At 36.3% G+C, this 19331-nt stretch overlaps 1 protein-coding gene across 1 annotated transcript; it reads right to left on the bottom strand.

Annotated features, from left to right (window-relative positions):
• Window positions 1-3045: 3045 nt before the first annotated feature.
• LOC119533946 (zinc finger protein 786-like) lies at window positions 3046-16749 on the bottom strand. The gene is made up of 4 exons (XM_037835915.1): window positions 16675-16749; window positions 7185-7311; window positions 4719-4877; window positions 3046-4008 (listed from the first exon to the last, which is right to left on the bottom strand). The coding sequence occupies exons 1-4, from the start codon at window positions 16696-16698 to the stop codon at window positions 3515-3517; spliced, it is 804 nt and encodes a 267-aa protein (XP_037691843.1). The 5' UTR covers window positions 16699-16749; the 3' UTR covers window positions 3046-3514.
• Between the last annotated feature and the right edge of the window lie 2582 nt (window positions 16750-19331).

The raw sequence follows: 19331 nt of genomic DNA, 5'->3' as shown, positions 1-19331 counted from the left end.
CTGCATGTGTCCTTTTATCTGAGCTTCTCTGGCTCTTTGGTGCTTTTTACTACATCTTCTCTCCGTCTTTTTTACTCTTATAAATTACTCCAGTAAGAGGATTAAGACCCACCTGGGGCATGCATCAACTGAAATATCCTGTGCCAGTTTGAATGTATTATGTCCCCCCAAATGCCATTATCTTTGACGTAATCTTGTGTGGGCAGACCTATCAGTGTTAATTAGATTGTAATTCTTTGAGTGTTTCCATGGAGATGTGCCCCACCCAACTGTGGGTGATGACTCTGATTGGATAATTTCCATGGAGGTGTTGGGGGTGGGTCTAAGTTGAGTCACTGGAGCCATATAAATGAGCTGACGGACAGGGGGATCTCAGTGCAGCTGTGAATGATGTTTTGAAGAGGAGCTACAGCCAAGAGGGACACTTTGAAGAATGCACAGGAGCTGCAGATGAGAGACAGTTTGAAGATGGCCATTGAAAGCGGACTCTTGCTCCGCAGAAGCTGAGAGAGGACAAATATCCCAAGTGCAACTAAGAGTGACATTTTTGACGAACTGCAACCTAGAGAGGAACGTCCTGGGAGAAAGCCATTTTGAAACCAGAGCTTTGGAGCAGACACCAGCCACGTGCCTTCCCAGCTAACAGAGGTTTTCAGGACACCGGCCATTCTCTAGTGAATGTACCCAATTGTTGATGACTTATCTTGGATATTTTGTGGCCTTAAGACTGTGACTTTGTAACCAAATAAACCCCCTTTATAAATGCCAATCCATTTCTGGTGTTTTGCATTCTAGCAGCATTAGCAAACTAGAACATACACTAATCCAAAGGTCCCACCCTTAATAGTTCCACATCCATGGGCATGGATTTAAATTAAAGAATATGATTTTTCTGGGGTACATACAGGTCCAAACCATCATACCCTCCTCAGCTTTCATTCCCTTTTTGTTTCTTCCAGGTTGTGGATAACTCTGCTTTACTGCATTAGATCTCTTCTTCAGAAAATCTTCTTCTTTCTGACATCTGTTGAAATATCCCATGTGTTGATGTCCCTCTCTGAATTCTAGACATTGTTGTGGATTTATAGGCTTATAAATCTCTTTATTATAATTTTAATATGATTAAAAGGCAGAAGAGAAATACATGTACATGTGCTCAGTTAAAAAAAAAAATTAGCTCCTATCTTGAGTTAAGATAGTAACCACTTTTCCTAATGGGATATTTTTCCTACTTATAATAGTTACCTGATTCTCTTGGATGCTCCAGGTATACAGTAATGTAATATAATGCATTGCATATTAAATAATGACTCAATCAGAGACCATTGTCTTATCTTGAATGGGAATGTATATATTTTTTCCATTCTGTCCATTTAATGTAATATTTGCTGTTGAGACAGTCAGATTTTTATTCCTTTGTAGGTGATAAGATTCTTCATTTTGAATGCTTGAAGGATAATTCCTTTTTCTTAAAGCTCAGGAATTTCACCAGGATATCTCAGCATTGGTTTTCTTTTCTGAAATTTTGGAAAAGAATGGAAGTTTGATGAATCTCTGCTTATGACACTTTCTTTCCCAGAAGTCACTCTATACTTTAAACATCACTGTTAACTTTCTTCATTTTTAGTGTCAGCAGCCTGGAACACTTTGGTTTAGTTGGAATTAACCCTTTCTCTGTCATTTTCCCACATTTTCCCACAAAATGCTTCCAGTGTCTAACAAAAGTCAAACAGTCTGGATTTCTTACTATGTCTAAGATCCTCATTTTTAACAGGCAATATGTGAAAACACCAAAGTGGAGACCATGGCATTTAGTCTACCTCAAAGTTTATTTTTGGGTTCATTATAACATCCTCCTACTCCATTTTCACACACTAATGGTACTCATATGTAGCAGGGCCACCATCTCTTCTTTGCTTAAGTTGAGTTTAATCACTCTATATGCTTTGTGAAGTCTGCTACTCATAGAACACAACAGAAATCCCTGTGTGCCTCTAAGTAATTATAAACCTGACTAAAAGATAGTCTCTTAATATTACCAGTGACCTTTGTTAGTGTCCCATCACTTGAGGCAAGTTGACAAGCCATCTATAAAGGTCTGTTTTCTTTGTCACCTAAAACTGAAGACCTTCAGTCCCTGAAATTCTCAATGTTCTTTAGAGACTGAGGGCTACTTTGGTGGAGCAAAGACTATTCTTCAATGTTTTCCCAATTGAGTTCTGAAAAACTGTAGTTCTTCAGGATGTAGTAAGTGTTTTCTTTTTTGGGAAAAAAAAAATCCCAAGGTCAAGAATATTCAGAATATACTGCACATTATATCTCATCCGTGGATATTTGCAACATACAGAAATATATTTCAGACACCGTGGTGGTGGTGGAATTGTTTAAATTAATTGGTCATATAATTTTTTGCTTACAGGATAATTTGGGAGATAATATTCCAGAGAAAACCAGTTTTGAAATGTTATATAGAAATCTTTATTACACCTTACTGACAATCTCATTTTCTGTCTTCCTTCAGATTTTCAATTCAGCCATTCTTTTTACATGAACATGAACCATCTGAGAGTCAGGAGTTGTTTGGAGTACTGCTCTACATCAAGACTATAAACATTTGGTGCTTGCACATTGTTCATCTTTTTTCTGGACTTCTATTTGTATGATGTTTACTTTTAACATTTACTTAGGAACTTTCCATGTTATGCTGTTGTTTCCTGTAATACTCTGTGATAAAGCCATTTATCTTCATTATTTTGTCTTGACTCAGCTTTCAGTTGTCTGCTTAGATATTTACTCTTGGGAATTTCATTCACTCTCTCAGCTTCAAATAGCATCTGTATTCTAGAACTCGCATATCCATATCTGCTGTCACAATCTCTTGTCCAAGTTCTAGTTCCAAACTTCTTAGCACCTGCAGTTTTTTGTCTGTTGATCTCAGATTAACTAAATTTTTTTTTTGTCAGATTTTCCTCAGGTGAAACTATGCAAAGGCACTTTGGAACCTGCTGTGAAACTTCAGCATTCACATAAACAGACAAACTAAAATTCAGAAAAATTATTTTATTGCTATCAGTTTCAAAATAAACCAATCAAAACCAACAGCCACTATTACATCAGCACCTGCAATGAAAATGAATAGATTTTTACCCACAGTTTAGCATCACAGTATGGGAGGAGTGGGGAGGAAGTAGAAATGACATTTAACCGCCATACTCATCTCTTCAATTTTGGTACTGAAGGGATTTCCTTCTGTCTTAATGCAAGCTGGAATTTCAGAGCTGGCTTAGCATTTGTGGGAAAATTACCACTTAAGAGGGTAGAAAGAGCATAAATGTCTTTTTATCAATGGATAGGAAATATAATTCATTGTTTAAAAGAGAAAATTCTTTGTGGTTTTCATTCTTGCTTGAAAATGGGCCCCTGTTCCTAAAATCTGTCTGCCATGGGTTTGGGTACTGTTGTGAATTCTCAGGCAATACAAGTTCTATTCCATCTTTGGATGTCGTACTCTACCTCAACTCCAATCATCCTCTACCATTACATATGGTCGGCTAAGCCTTTTCTTAATATCAGGCTCATTTGGAGCACTAGGGGACTTTCTGTGCACTGTGATGTGGTCATCAAGTTGACACTTAAAAATGAAACGCTTGCCACACTTCCCACAACACAACCCCTTCTCCTTGCGGTGAATGTACTGGTGATTCTTCAGAGTGCCCTTTAGGCTGAAGCACTTGTTACAGTCGGGGCATTGGAAAGGCTTCTCCCCACTGTGCACTCTCATGTGATCACGGAGTGCACAAGGGTAGATGAAGGCTTGGCCACATTCACTGCAAGAAAATCGCTTCTTTCTGATGTATCTGCGTGGTTGGGCTTTTGGCTTGTTCTTCAAGTGAAATCTCTTTTCACGGTCAGTATATTGGAAGGGCCTCTGTCCAAAATGGATATCCTGCTGAGGGACTAATTGGAAATGGCACTTAATGTCTTCTGAATGTACAGCTTTTTGACTTCCTGAAATTGAAAAAAAATTTCAGTCAGTATTACTGTTAAGGCTATCGTATCATAAGGATTTATGTCACCAGTTAAGTGAGCAATAACAGGAACCAATGATGGCCTGGAAATCAGCCATCACTTTCACTTAGCTACACAATCATATACATATTAGTGTGGTTACATTTCATGACCAAAAGCAATCTGGTGACAGTCTGCTGAAACTAAATTGAACAGACATATCTTACAATAATAATTTCTTGGAATGATGATGCCATTTGGCTTTCTCATTCTCTACTTTATTACTTACCTTTAACTATCCAAAAATCTGAGATTCTCCCATTATGGAAGCAACAAAAGAGGTGGGCCATATATTAAGTATTCATATAGAGTTGAAGTCATTTTGGTCACAAGGCTCTGTATAACCAGTTTGATCTTTTCTCAATTTGTAATAATACCTTACATTTACTGAGCTCTTACTGTGTGCATGTATGATTTCAACAATTTACATCCATAAACCCATTTATCCTCATGGCAATCCTACAATGCAGGTACTTTTATTGTTTTCATTTTATAGATCAAGAAATTGAAATACCAAGAAATTGAAATACCAAGAGTTACTGAATAACTTGCCCCTGGTCACCCAGAAGAAGCTCCAGAATCCATTCCAACAACTGCGCTTACTGCCTTTCTCTGGAATAAGGTCATGGCCCTCATTTCTTAATACTTACCCCCAAACAGCTGCCCCTCAATAACTGGGTCAAAATGCAAAGACCAGTTAGCAGAAGAACAAATTTTGTTTTCTGATGTCTGTGATTCTTCCCAATTTCTGAAGGGTCGTCCCCCTTGTTCAAACCAGGATATTAGTTCCGGTTTGGGAATTCTATCATCTGCACAGAGAAGTCAGAATAATTTGGTTTCCTTGAGCACTATATTTAAAGCACACTGAGTTGTTTCTAAATTCCACAAAATTCACTCCTGGGGCAACATATGAGAAGAGATGTCAAAAAATAGTGGGTTATAGGTTTATATAAACAGGGATAAAACTGACTATACACCATAACAGTACTTCATAGTTTATCTGGACCCGTTAGGCCAGTTGTATTGTTTTGATTTTGTCATGGTCTCCATTTATCTAACAAAACCAATCACAAAAGGCCACGCATTATATAATGTCAATTATATGAAATGCCTAGAATAGGTGAGTTCATAGACACATAAAGGAGATTAATAATTGCAGGGGTGGGGAGCAAGGGGGAAATGAGGAGTGACTGCTAATGGGTACAAGGTTTCTTTTTGGAGTAATGAAGATGTGATGAAATTAGCTAGTGGTGACAGCTGCAGACTCTGTTCATATACAAAAATCCACTGAATTCTACGTTTTGAATTGCTTAATTATATGGCATGTGAGATACAGCTCAATAAAGGTGTTACAAACATTTATTTTTATTAAAATATCAATTTTAGAAAATTTCGGCAAAAGGGACAAAACTAGCCTCACCATATTAATAAAATAATGAGTACATCTTTTATATATTCTCTCCAGTCTATTTTACTATATAAAAATTAAGTCATATAAATTTTACTATATATGTTATGGTATATACTCATAACATATACTAATGAATATACTAATGGTGGTTATCTCTGGGGAGGAATTATGAGAAATTTTCTCTTTCTTTTTATATGCCTTATCTATTTACCTATTTTGTTTTATTAAGCATGAATTCCTTTTATAATCTGAAAAAGAACAAAGCAATTTTATTATATTTCATATAAATCAAATATACAGTTTCTCATCTTGCTAGTGTTCCCACTTGTTTTTAATGCATGATAGTATTCTATTAGAATAAATTAATCAATCAATAAATGTTGGCGAGTTTGGTCACTTTGAATTTTTAACTATATGTATTGAATTCTAGCTATCAGTAACAAAGCAATGAAAAACTTCATGCTTGCTTATGCATACCTCTGTCTCCCCTCTCCCACAAATATTCTTAAGAGTAACATATTAACAGCCAGTTTTAGGGTTTCAACTTCAAAGCAAGTTGGCTGACATAAAAATTCAGTCAGAAGAATTTCAAAAAACAATGCTTTATTAAAAATATTCCTAGCACAGAGGAAAATAAGAATATTATACAAAAACCTGGGTTTCACCTAAATTTGTCAAATCTTACCATGTTGACATACTTGCTTCAGATTATTTTAAAGATATGAAACATTACAGGCCTAGCTTAAGTCCTTGTGTGCCCCTCTGCAGAGATAATCACTACCCTGATTTGGGTAGTGAACATTCCCATGCATGTTTTCATTTTTAAGATACACATATATGAGTAAAGAAAGAAAATACCATATGCTGGTTTTACAGTCTGCACAAACCATTTGGCATCAAATTGTTTTTTTCACTTTAAATTCTGTTTTCAAAATTTTTCCATTTTGAAGCAAATAACTCAAGTTCATTCATCTGAGAGTAGTCTTATACGAATATATGATAGCTTATTTTGTCTTTTTTGTGTTTGTTGACATGCCTCAATAAGCATAAGCACAAAACTTTATATTTCTCCAAGTGAACTGCTGGGTCACAGGGCAAATGTGTCTTTGACCTTACTATATGTTACCAGATTGCTCTGCAAAGTGGTTGTACTAATTTGTAATCTCACTAGGAGAGTATAACATTTGATAAATAAGTGAAGATAAAGACAAGTATAAAGACCAGGTAGGCAAAAGGACTTAAAAGAACATCTGTTACTATAACCACTTAGAGATAGCCACAAACAGCTTATTATAAGTTTTCCAAAATCTCATTCCAGGAAAGAATAACATGAGCTTTCTGCGGTATAGAGACTTCATTGTAAAAGATGAGAGGTAGGCTTATGGAGATGAGCTAGGCATGTTCCTATGTGGAAAACCACAGCAATCTGAGCATATATAGTGACTAAAAGCCCTGGCATGTGTTTATTTAGTCACCTCTAAACACCTTACATTAATTATATGCTGTTTCAAATATTCTCATATAACAATATCTACCCTTGAGTAAGGACTAGGCATGCTTTCAGAATGTGTATTAACAAAAGAATATGGGGGTAAAAATAACTTTCTGGGTAACTGTGAGAAATCTTGCTACCTGACATAAGAGGATCAAGCAACTGAGACCTCTTAAAGAATCTATAACTTACACAAAGTTGAATATTTCTTACCTAGAGAAATAAGAGTCTCATAATTGGTTCTCATTACATGCTGGTAAAGCTTCTTCTGCCACGCCTCTAGATTCTGCCATTCCTGCTCCGTGAAATAAATGGCAACATCCTCAAAAGTAATAGGTACCTGAAATTATAAACATAATACATATAGAATCATGATTGCTTCAAAATGACTTCCAGCTTCTTGTCATCATTAGTTTAAAAGACTTTTGAGGTAGACACTGTTTTGACCTGTTCAACTGTCTCCTCTTTGGGAAACTATTCCTTTCCCCACTCAGTCATATAGTTCTTTGTTAATCACTGCATCCCCCTCCATGTGTTTTTTCATGCTCATTCAAACTACATATACATATCTATAGTATGGGTTTATTTTCCTTTGTGTGTGTGTGTGTATGAATTTCACTCACTTAATATGCCATGGTCAATAGAGGAAACTACTTTTTTTGTTAATTTGCATTAAATTCCTTGGGTGGATATACTACAGCTTAGGCAGCCACACCTGCTGGTGGGGCTTGAAAGATTTCTCTATTTCTTTTATTAAAATTTTTTTTTTATTAGAAAAATGTAGGTCTATAGAAAAATCAGGTAGAACATACACTTCCCATAAGCAACCCTCCCTCCCATTATTAACACTTTGGCTCTAGTGTAGTACCTTTGTTCCAACTGATAAAAGAATGTTATACTTGCAGTCTTAACTATAGTTAATAAGCATAGTTTACATTAGTGTGTATTTTTTTCCAATATAATACCCTATGATTAACACTTTGCATTAGTGTGGTACATTTGTTATAATTCATGAAAGAACATTTTTATAATTGTACTATTACCTACAGTCCATTGTTTAAAATAAGGTTCACTATGTTGTAGAGTCAATTTTAGTTTGCTAAATCTGACGAAATTCAATATACCAAAAATGGGTTGGCTTTTACAATGGGGATTATTAACATACAAATTTACAATTCAGAGATTGTTAAAATGTCCAAATTGTTAAAATGTCCAGTTAGTATCAATCATCAGCTCCTCTGTCTCATAGACAAGTACATGGTGAAGTCTACAGGTCTCTCCCCTCACTCCCAGGTTTCGTTGCTTTCAGCTTCTGGCTTCAGTGGCTTCCTCTCTGGGACTTTTTTCTGTGTCTTTTATCCACTTACAAAAGAATCCAGTAAGAGGATTAAGGCCCACCCTGAATGAGGTGGATCACAACTCAACTTATTGTTAAGCTCCTACTGACCAAGAGATCACAGTTACAATGGGTTCACGGCCACAGGAATGGACTAGCTTTAAAAACATAATCTTTTCTCAGGTACATACAGCTTCAAGTCATCACAGAGTCCTATGTTTTATCTTTTAATTTTTATTCTAGTAATATATATATGAGATAAAATTTCCCCCTTTAACCACATTCACATATATAATTCAGTGCTATAAATTACATTCAAATGTTCTCCAATCAAAACCACCATTTATTTCCAAAACTTTACAACTAATGTAAATAGAAATTCTACACAAATTGAGCATTAACTCCCCATTCCCTACCCCCAACCCAGCACCACGTAACCTATATTCTAGATCCTAACTTTATGAGTTTGCTTATTCTAAGATTTCCTAATCAGTGAGATCATACAAAATTTTCCTTATCAGCATGGCTTACATTACTCAAGATGTCTTCAAGATTCATCCATGTTGTCACATGAACCAGAACTTCATTCCTTTTTAATGCTAAATAATATTCCATTGTATGTATATACCACGTTTTGTTTATCCGTTCATCAGCTGATGGACACTTGGGTTGCTTCTATTTTTGGCAACTGTGAATATGCTGCTGTAAACATCAATGTGCACATATCTGTTAGAGTCCGGGCTTTCAGTTCTTCTGGGTATATACTTAGTAGAGGGACTGTGACTGTGGGGTCATATAGTCATTATATACGTAGCACTCTGAGGAACTACCAAACTGTCTTCCACAGCAGCTGCATTTTACATTCCCACAAGCAATGAATGAGTGTTCCTATTTCTCCTCATCCTCTCCAAGATTAGTAATTTTCTGTTTTATTAGCAGTAGCCATTCTAGATGGTGTGAAATGTTAGCTCACTGTGGTTTTGATTTGCATTTCTCTCATAGCTAGTGATGTTGAGCATCTTATCATGTACTTTTTAGCCATTTGTCTTTCCTCTTTGGATAAATGTCTTTTTAAGTCTTTGGCCCATTTTTTAATTGGGTTGTTGGTCTTTTTATTGTTGAGTTGTAGGATATTGTTATATATTCTGGATATTAAAACTGTATTGGATATACAGTTTCCAAGTATTTTCCCTCATTATGTTATCTTTTCATTTTCGTAATAAAGTCCTTTGATGCACAAAAGTTTTTAATTTTGATGACTTCCCATTTATCTGTTTTTTCCTATGTAGCTTGTGCTTTGGGTATAAAGTCTAAGATGCCATTGCCAAAGACAAGATAAAGAAGATTCCCCCCTTCATTTTGTTCTAGGAGCTTTATATTCATGGTTCTTATATTTAGGACTTTGACCATTTTGGGTTAATTTTTGTATACAGTGTGAGATAGGGGTCCTCTTTCATTGTTTTACATATGTATATTCAGTTTTATAAGCAACATTATTTGAGGAGACTATTCTTTCCCAACTGAGTAGACATGGCAACCTTGTCAAAAATCAATTGGCCATAGATGTGAGGGACTTTTCTGAACTCTCAATTCCATTCCATTGGTTTTTATGTCTATCCTTATGCCAGTACCATGCTGTGGTGACCACATTAGAGTCAGGAAGTATGAATCCTCCAACTTTGTTCCTCTCTTTCAAGATGGTTTGGCTATTCGGAGCCCCTTACTCTTCCAAATTAATCTGGTAATTGGCTTTTCAATTTCTGCAAAGTATCTGTTGTAATTATGATTGGGATTGCATCAAATCTGTAAATCAATTTTGGTAAAATTGACAATTTAACATTATTTAGTGTTCCAATCCATGAGCATGGAATGTCCTTCCATTTATTTTGATCTTCTTTGATTTCTCTTAGCAAAGTTTTGTAGTTTTTCATGTTTAAGTCCTTTACACCCTTGGTTAAATTTACTCCTAGATATTTGATTCTTTTAGTTACTGTGCCGGTTTTAATCTATTATGTCCCCCACAAAAGCCAATCTTGTGAGTGCAGACTTATTACGGGTGGACCTTTTGATTAGGTTGTTTCCATGGAGTTATGACCCAGCCAACTGTTGGTGAAACCTTTTGATGAGATTATTTCCATGGAGGTGTGACTCCAGCCATTCAAGGTGGGTCTCTGATTAGTTTACTGGAGTCCTTAAGAGAGCTGAGAGACTCCACAGACCTATACGCTTGGAGATGCAGACAGAAAAATGATTTGAGATGCTAAACTAAGAGATGAAGCCCAGAGTTTGCCCTGGAGAAGCTAAAAGAGGTCCTCCAGATGCTTAGAGAGAAATGCCCTGGGAGAACAATCAAGGATGCACAGGAGCTGAGAGAGAGAAGCTAAGAGAGACAGAAGCCCAGAGACATTTTGGAGAAGGCCATTTTGCAGAACCTGGGAGAAAAGGACCAGTAGCCACCAGCCACATGCCTTCCTAGCTGACAGAAGTGTTCCAGATACCACTGGCCTTTTTTCAGTGAAGGTATCTTCTTCCTGATGCCTTAGTTTGGACACTTCCATGATTTTAGAACTGTAAATTTGCAACTTAATAAATCCCCTTTATAAAAGCCAATCCATTTCTGTTATTTTGCATAATGGCAGCTTTAGCAAACCAAAACAGCTACTAATGTAAATGGATATTTTTTTTCTTGATTTCCTCCTTGGATGCTCATACTAATGTATAGAAACAGTTTTGCATGTTAATTGTGTATTCTGTCACTTCGCTCAATTTGTTGTCTCTAGTAGCTTTGTTGTAGATGTTTTGGGATTTTCTATTTATAGGATCATGGTATCTGCAAATCAAAGAAACATCTTGACTAGGGTTTTACTGATGGTTGGTTTTGTTAGGCTCTTTATTGATGCTGGGTCCAACTTATTTTGGAAATTTACAGTGGCCCATGTTTAATTGTTCAGATTTACTCAGCCCTTCTTCATCTGTTTCTTACCCTGGTTAGGCAGTAAAAATTTTATGTCTGTACTTTTTGTGTATGCAATGTTGTAACACCTGGAGGGCAAGTTCTCCCACCCCTTCTTTTCCAAAGTATTGTTGTCAATATTGTGGAATATTTATTCTTTTTTATAAATTTCAAAATCATTTTGTCCAGTAAAAAATGTGCTTTGAGATTCATTTCTGAACTGAATTTATATATGTATCTAGGAAAGATTAATCTTATATAAGAACAGGGTCCATCACCCCATTTATTTAGGTCTTGCTTCCTATTCTTTAATAAATTTAGTGATTTTCCTCATAAATGTTTTGAATTTTTAAAACTTATTTCTGTTATCCTGTCACTTTTGTAAGAATTAGTAAATGGTACTGTCAGTTCAAACTAGTATTACTAGTATTGAATAAATATATTGATTTTTTTAACTTATTTTATATCCATATCATCCATCATATTTGCTTATCAATCTTAATAGTATTAAGATTTTGGTGGGATACAATCATATACTTCTCAAGTAAAGATAATTCCCCCTTTCTTTTCTCAGGAAATGTTGCTTTCATCTCTTATGCTATTGCATGTATTAGAAACTCTTTTTATGGCTTCAGGGATTGTGTCTTGATTTGGAAGGCTTTTCTCATTCTAAGATTATAAAGGATAAGTCTCCTGAATTTTTGATAACAGTTTATAGTTTTGCTTACTAGAATGAGCTTTTTATTCCATCTGGAACTTATTTCTGTATATCATATGAGGAAGAAACATAGTTCTTTTACAAATGGATGTTCAATTGTCACAAAACCTGTTTGAATTGTCTGTTTTACATTGACATGGCATTGTATTTTTATAAACTAGATTCCCATTTATACTCAGGTATATTTTGTTCCATTGATGAATATATCCATTCCTCCCCCAATAGTCACTAATTCCTATAGTTTTATAAAATGTTTCACTATCTGTGAGAACATGGCCATCCCCATCATCTTTACCTGAAATTACCTGGCAAATTATACTGGGATTCTGATAGGACTACATTGAATTTATTGGTTAATTTTGGGAGAATGGGATCCCTAAAATATGGGATCTCCCCACCCAGAAACTTGGTATATCTCTTTCATTCATTTCGATATTTTTATGTGCTTTAGTAAAATTTATAGTTTTATTCAAATAGATTTTAATAATTCCTGATAGGTCATTCCTAGGTATTTTACAGTTTTCCTTGCTGCTATGATAGAGGGCTTGTTTTTTGTCTTTATTAAAATTTCTAATTATGAAAGCTGCAGATATGTTTATTTTGATATTGGTATGTTTATTTTATCAAGTACTTATTGGCTAAAACTTGCAGTTGATTGTCTTAAACATTCTATGTATAAAATGAAATCTGCAAATGACACTTCTCTATTTTAACTACAAAAGCCTATTATTTCTTATTTTTCTTATCTTGTTGCATTGGCTGGAATAATGTTGAATAATAGCAGTGATGGTAGCAGGCATCTCCATCTTATTTACTCTAATGAGAATGTTTCTAATTGCTTCCCTTTAAACATAATGTTTGCTGGTTTCCTTTTAATGATTAATTGAGATTCTGCCTGTTTCTATGATACCAAGAGTTTATTGGGAAATGATTTTAAATTTCATTGCTTTTTCTAAACTGTATCAGAAAAAATATAAAAATGTGAAATATATTGAATTTTTTAACATTTTATTATTTCTATGAGTTGGATAAATTGAAAACTCTGAGGTTCACAATTAGAAGTATATACACTATTTACACCCCTTCATTTTAAACACTCATACATTAAGTGTACATCAACCTTTTAATGAATTGTTTTCTTTAAAGTCAGGTTTACCTCCAATTGTGCTTGCTACATGTTTATTTTATATGGTTAGTAAAGTATATTTTGTTTCATACTTTTAATCTATATGCATCTTTTTCATTAAATATGAAACTGATTCTTTTACAATGAAATCAGATTCATTATTTTAAGTTTAATGAAATACAGACAATTCTGCTATAATGCTTATTTTGAAAACATGAATTTCTCCCTCTGTCATTGACTGATTAGGGAACAATTTGAACATAACATAAAATCCCTTTTGATTAGGTGTGATTTTGTCTATGAGAAACACTACTGGGGCACTTTTGCCCCCGGGGGGATATCTGGCAACGTCTTGACAAATTTCTGATTGTCGTGACTGGCGAGTGGGGTGCCGCTGGAATCTACTGGGTAGAACCCCAGGGATATTGCTAACCATCCTGCAACACACAGGATAGTCTCCTCAAACAAAGAATTTTCTGGTCCAAAAAGTCAACAGTGCTAAAGTTGAAAAATTGCTCCAGGTAGATGCAGAAAATGGCACCCAGCTACACTGAGCCATGTAGGATAAAACAAAATGCACACATGCACAGCCTTCAAACATCTACCAGCTATTGCAGTTTACCTTGCGTCATATGAGCCTTACCCATCTACATCTGGTATTACAACTTTCTGATTTCAGATAACCTTCTACCACTTCAAAATACCTTAGAATCCTTTTTCTGCCCACTTCCACAAGCAAAGTTCAAGTCTCTTTAATGGCAAAGTATCATATCTATTGTATTTATGTATTGCCTAACCATTTAACATGTGTAAACAGCACTACAGTCTTTTTTAGGTTCCTATCTTATTTTTTCATGCACCACCGAATACAGTTTTGAGTGTTATATCCTAACCACATTTTTCACACAAGCTCTGTGGTTTTTGTTGCACAATTTGCATAGCATTGTGATTTTCATTAATGCTTATAACTGTTACAGCAGAACTGAGTAGCTTTTATTATTTCTTTGTTAAGAACTCATTATCCGTTTTTATTTCTTGGTTATATGTATTGCTTCTGTCCTTTTTTCTAATTAAATTCCTTCCTTTTTAATTGTCAAAAAACTTCATAGTTTATTAGTTTCTTTTTCAGATTTCAGAAGTTTAAAAGATACAGAGGATATTATAACAAGTATTCTTGTACAAGCATACTTGTGCACTGATTTAACAATATAAGATTTTTGCTTCAACGTTCCATTTAATATTAAAAAATAAATTGAATTAGACAGATGAAACTGAAGTCCTCTTGGTCCCTTTCTTCAATTCGGTTTATACTCGGGCCTATTCTCCTACCTTCCCAAAGGCAAACTTCATTATGAATGTGGTGAGTATCTTCTCAGTTGATGACTGTAATCTGTTAATAAACATATCTGCAGTCACAAACAATATATATTCTTGCCTTGTTTCTTTTAAACATACGTGCTTTATTATTCTGCCACTTGCTTTTTCACTTAATATTGTTTTTGAGATCTATCCATGTTGATACACAGAGAACTAATTTATTTTAATTTAATACAGTGTTCCATTGTCTGATGTCACAATTTCTTAACTGATTTTTTTACATTCATTGGCCATCTGTATTTTAAGTTCTGTGAATTGCCTGTTCATATCTTTTGTGTATTTTTTTTAATTGGGCTGCTTCACCTTTTCATTTGTATGATTTCTTTATATAATTTCTATATTAATGGTTGACTATATAGGTTGCAAGTAATTTCTCTTAGACCGTGGCTCTCTTTCCATTATATTTATGCTATCTTATATTGCACAGAAAATTTCAATTTTGATGCAACTATATCAATCTTTTCTTAGGTCTTTTTACTTTTTTGTGTCTTGTTGAAAGAAATTATTTTCTACACTGAGGTCAGAAAGGTATGTTATGTGCTCTTCTAAAAGTTGAAATTTTAGTTTTTAGATTTAGATTTTAAATTTACCTAGAATGTAATTTTTAAATGTTATAGTGATCTACCTTAACTTTTTTTCCATATGGAAACTCAATTGTGCCAACATCATTTTTTTTTTTGCAAATTTAATTGATATATTCACATATCATATAATCCATCCAAAGTATACAGTGTCTCACAGTGTCATCACCTAGTTGTGCATTCATCATCCCATTCAATTTTAAACCATTTTCATTGCTCAAAAAGAAAACTAACAAATACACATAAAAAAAGAAAACCCCAAACAGGCCATATTCCTTATCTCCCCCCACCCCCATTACTGATTGTGTATTTGTATATTGGTGTGGTACACCTGTTACCGCTGATGAGAAGATATTAACATACTACTGTTAAACATAGTCTGTAGCTTGTAATAGGTACTCCCCCCCATACACCAATCTTAACTCTTGGTACAAATGTCATACTAGTTCACCAACATCATTTTTGAACAGTCTATTCTTTGTCTTTTAATTTGTAAGGCCATCCCAGTTGTTTACCAAAGTCCCTGTGACCTCGTATCTGTTTCCACTACCCTATCTGACTATCCCTGCATAAAACACCGCATTAATTCTAGAGATTTATACTAAGTCTTCTTTTTGGTGTGGCAATTTCCCCTTCTTTTTCTTTTTTTCAGATCACTTTACTCACTTTTTGACTTTTATTTTTCCCAAATGAGCTTTAAATTATGTTAATCTAAATTCATAAAAATTTGATTATGATGTTGATGAAACCCCTAGTAAATTTACATATTAACTAGGAGGAAAAGTATCATTTTTAGTATATTTAGTCTTCCTATCTATGGGCATGGTGTATCTCCCATTATTTTATAATTTTCTCAATAAAGCTGTTGGACTTTTGTACATTTAATCTTAGGAAATCATAGTTTTCATAAGACTGTTTTTTAAAAAATTTATGACCTCATTAATTCGTTAATAAGCTGTAAAAATGCTCAATATTAAAATTTTATAAAATATATAAACACATTAATGAAGAAATAAAAAATCATGGCCACTCCCTAGAAACTTCAACTTCCGCATTCTTCAACAAAACACTAAATAATCAAATAGTGTGTACACTATTTAGGTTTTTATATCCTCCTCTATTTCATCGTACATCCACTCCTTATACCCAATACAAACTGTATCATGTTAGCGGCAACGCTCTGACATCTAATCTGCCGCCGTCTATCATTTCGGCCATTCAAATTCACATATTTTTCCAAAATTTTGTTCTGAATTAAGTAACTCTATCATATAAATCTGTAGCTGAGAAGTAAAACACATTTCCGGCCTCCATTTCTATTCCTCCCCTAGCTCGTCCGACGCCACACCCCGGGCGTCCGTCTCCGAGGTTCGGCCGCGCTCCGGGGTCGGCCACAGCCCGGGCTCGGCTTTCTAAAGGATCTGCCCACCGTTGAGCCCTTGGACGTTGCGCGACCACCGGCGCCAACCACAGCCCGGGCCCGACACGCAGAGCCTGACGCGAGTACAGACTCCGCCCTACCCGTCCACCCCCGCCAGACTGCAGGCCCGCCGGGAACACGAAGACACGTCCCCGCCCGAATCAGGGCGTCCACGCGAGGAACCCCGCTTACCCGAGCCCAGTCCGCCGTGGCCATTCGCGGACCTGCCCGGCCCCTGCCGGGAGAGGCCAGAGTCCCTGCTCTACTCACCGGAATGTCCCAAGTCGCGCGCCGCCTCAGGCTCCGCCCCGAATCCCAGGCCCAGCGCGCAGCGCCCGGATATCCCCGCGGTTTTCCTGAGGACACGCGATGCACCCTGGGATTCGCCTCTGGATCTCCCTGGAAAGCAGTGGCAGCTCAGCTCTTGCTGGGCCTCCTCCTGGAAGGGTGAGCCAAAGTAGCATGTGTTATCCAAGGTCATCTTATCAGGACCAGGCTTCTGTGTCAGTTCTCAAAGAAGGGTCTTCTGGAGGCCGGGACTCCGAGGCTAGAGCCGACCTTAATTTGGGATAGATCTTTAGACTATCTTGTGATCTCCAAGAGACTTCAGGATGGGGAGAACCATGGCAGGACTCATTTCCAAAATATGGCCTCCTAAGCAAAGAAAGAGGTGGAGAGGGAGGGAGAAAGCGACGGAAAGAGATGAGGACAGTGGACGAGGGACGTAGAGAGACAGAAAGGGAGAGACAAGGAGGAAACACAGAGTAATACTGAAAGACCTGGAGACACAGAGACAGAAAGACAGAGACAAGGAGAGGGTCACACTCATACACAGAAAGACACAGAGAGATACGGAGAGAGAGGGAGTGGCTTGTATGTTTTCTTCCAAAAGCAGACCAGGAGTCAAGGATTTGGTTGAAGGGGTTCATTTGTGAAGTTGTTCCAGGAATTAAGTGAGGGAGTTGGGAAATGAGACTGGGAAGAGGAAGAAGACAATGAAGAACTCAAACTTGATTGGGATTCAAGCTGGCTGCTCGCTCTGCGCTGCAGAGAAACTGTAGAACACACTCAGAATTATCCCACCAAGGGGTGAGAAGGCTGGGGTATTTATCCACCAACTCCTGTCCTTCACTGGTTGACAGCACTTCTTGGCAATAGGCCAAGAGACCTACTGTGGCCAGAGAATACCCTCAGGCTGAATTGGTCCCTGCCTTAGTCAAGTGTAGAGGAAGGGTTAGGGGTTAGGCAACAGCAGAATCTATTGCGAGAGAGAGACACAGAGGTGAAAAAGAAGACAGAAAGAGGGGAATGGAAACATGAAGATAGAAAAACAAAGAGGCAAAAAAAAAGTAGGAAGGAAGATGGAGGGAGAGGATTGAAGAAAGACACAGAAACACAAGCAAGAAAAGATACAGAGAAATAGACATTAAAGGGGAGAGAGAGAGAGGAGGGGGAGGAGGAAATGGGTGGCAAGAGATTGGTCCTAAAATGATCAATCTCAAATTATACCCCAATAATATTTTAGGTGACAGGTTAAAGTAAACATAAAGAAAAAGTGTGCAGCCTAGGGGAGGGAACACATAAGATAAATAAAATATTACCTGTGTAGGCATCATGAATGTGTGCATATATGTGTCAACTATGGAACAGTGCAATGTACATAAACGTTACTGTTTACATTTTTTTTATTTTAAATAGTATATCTTAGCATTGTGTATACTTCAGTGAATTTTAAAACATGCTTAAACACATCAATCCACCACCCTAATTAGGCTATTGAAAGTTTCATATCCTCAAAATGCCTTCATGCTACCCCTTTATGGTAACCTACTCTCCACATCTGTAATACCTAGCAAGGACTATGTTCTTTGTCCCAATAGCTTTATCTTTTTAAGAATGTGACATAAGACATATACAGTAGAAACTTTTGTAAACTTTGGAGACTAGCTTCTGTGCTTGTTTGAAGTTGTAGGTGCCCCAGAAAAGGCCGTTTAATCCATTCCTGTGGGTGTGGGCCTGTTGTGGGTGGGAACTTTTGGTACAGTGCAGGATACTGAAAACCAAACCTGTCAAATGGGCGCCTTTGAAACACTTCATCCAGCAAAAATGATGAGAATGAAACAGTCTTTAGTTTTAGAAAGAGGACATAAATCTTAAATGTGATGAAGAAGTTAGAGGAACCAGAGGAAATGCAAACTACCATTTCTCCCTTTAATTCTCTGGTGTGGCAAATCTAGAAAAACAGAAAGGCTATAGTGATTAACTGTTGATTTCAGAGAACTAAATGAAGTTAATAGTCGATGCTGTATCTGGTTTTCCTATATTGCTTGATCCTTCTAAATCATCCCTTTATTGTATGGTTGTTAATCTGGTAAGTGAATTCTTTTTGATACTTGTTCACCTTGGCCACCAAACAGTTTGTTTTTACTTACCAGAAATCAAAATTTTCTTTCATTCTCTTGCCACAGAAACACTTCATTTCTCCTTCCTGTGTCCATAATGTATGAAGCTAATTTTCCTATTGACCTCATATTGATTGGTATGATTCAGAAGCAGTTGTACCTGTCTTATTCATGTTTTGCTTCCAAAGGAAAAGCCTATTAAACAGGAAAAATTTGTGGGCCCTTCCAAATATTAATCTTCAAGGGTTAGCGTTCTAGAGTAAATAGAGTAATTTAAAGTAAGCATCAGAGTTTTGTTCTGGGATCCCCCACCAAAAAGGAGACTAAGAACTTAATGGGCGTATTTGAATAAGATGCAAAACAGCCTATACTCATACTGTAGCCTTATCATTAGATTGCTAAAGAAAAAAAAAAGCATCACAGTTTGTGTGATGCCAAGCAAATAAG

Source organism: Choloepus didactylus, chromosome 5 (genome assembly GCF_015220235.1).
Source record: "Choloepus didactylus isolate mChoDid1 chromosome 5, mChoDid1.pri, whole genome shotgun sequence".
Lineage (NCBI taxonomy): Eukaryota > Metazoa > Chordata > Mammalia > Pilosa > Megalonychidae > Choloepus > Choloepus didactylus.
Note: the sequence above shows the minus strand (reverse complement) of the source record. Positions and strands in the feature narration are given on the sequence as shown.

Excerpts from the sequence above, each read along its gene's own strand:
- LOC119533946 (XM_037835915.1), bottom strand. The coding sequence starts at position 16,698 with ATGGCCACGGCGGACTGGGCTCGG. Across the intron at positions 4,878-7,184 it reads TGAGACTCTTATTTCTCTAG|ATGATAGAATTCCCAAACCG; the intron begins GTAAGAAATATT and ends TTCTCTGTGCAG. Across the intron at positions 4,009-4,718 it reads TGAGGGGCAGCTGTTTGGGG|GAAGTCAAAAAGCTGTACAT; the intron begins GTAAGTATTAAG and ends TTTCAATTTCAG.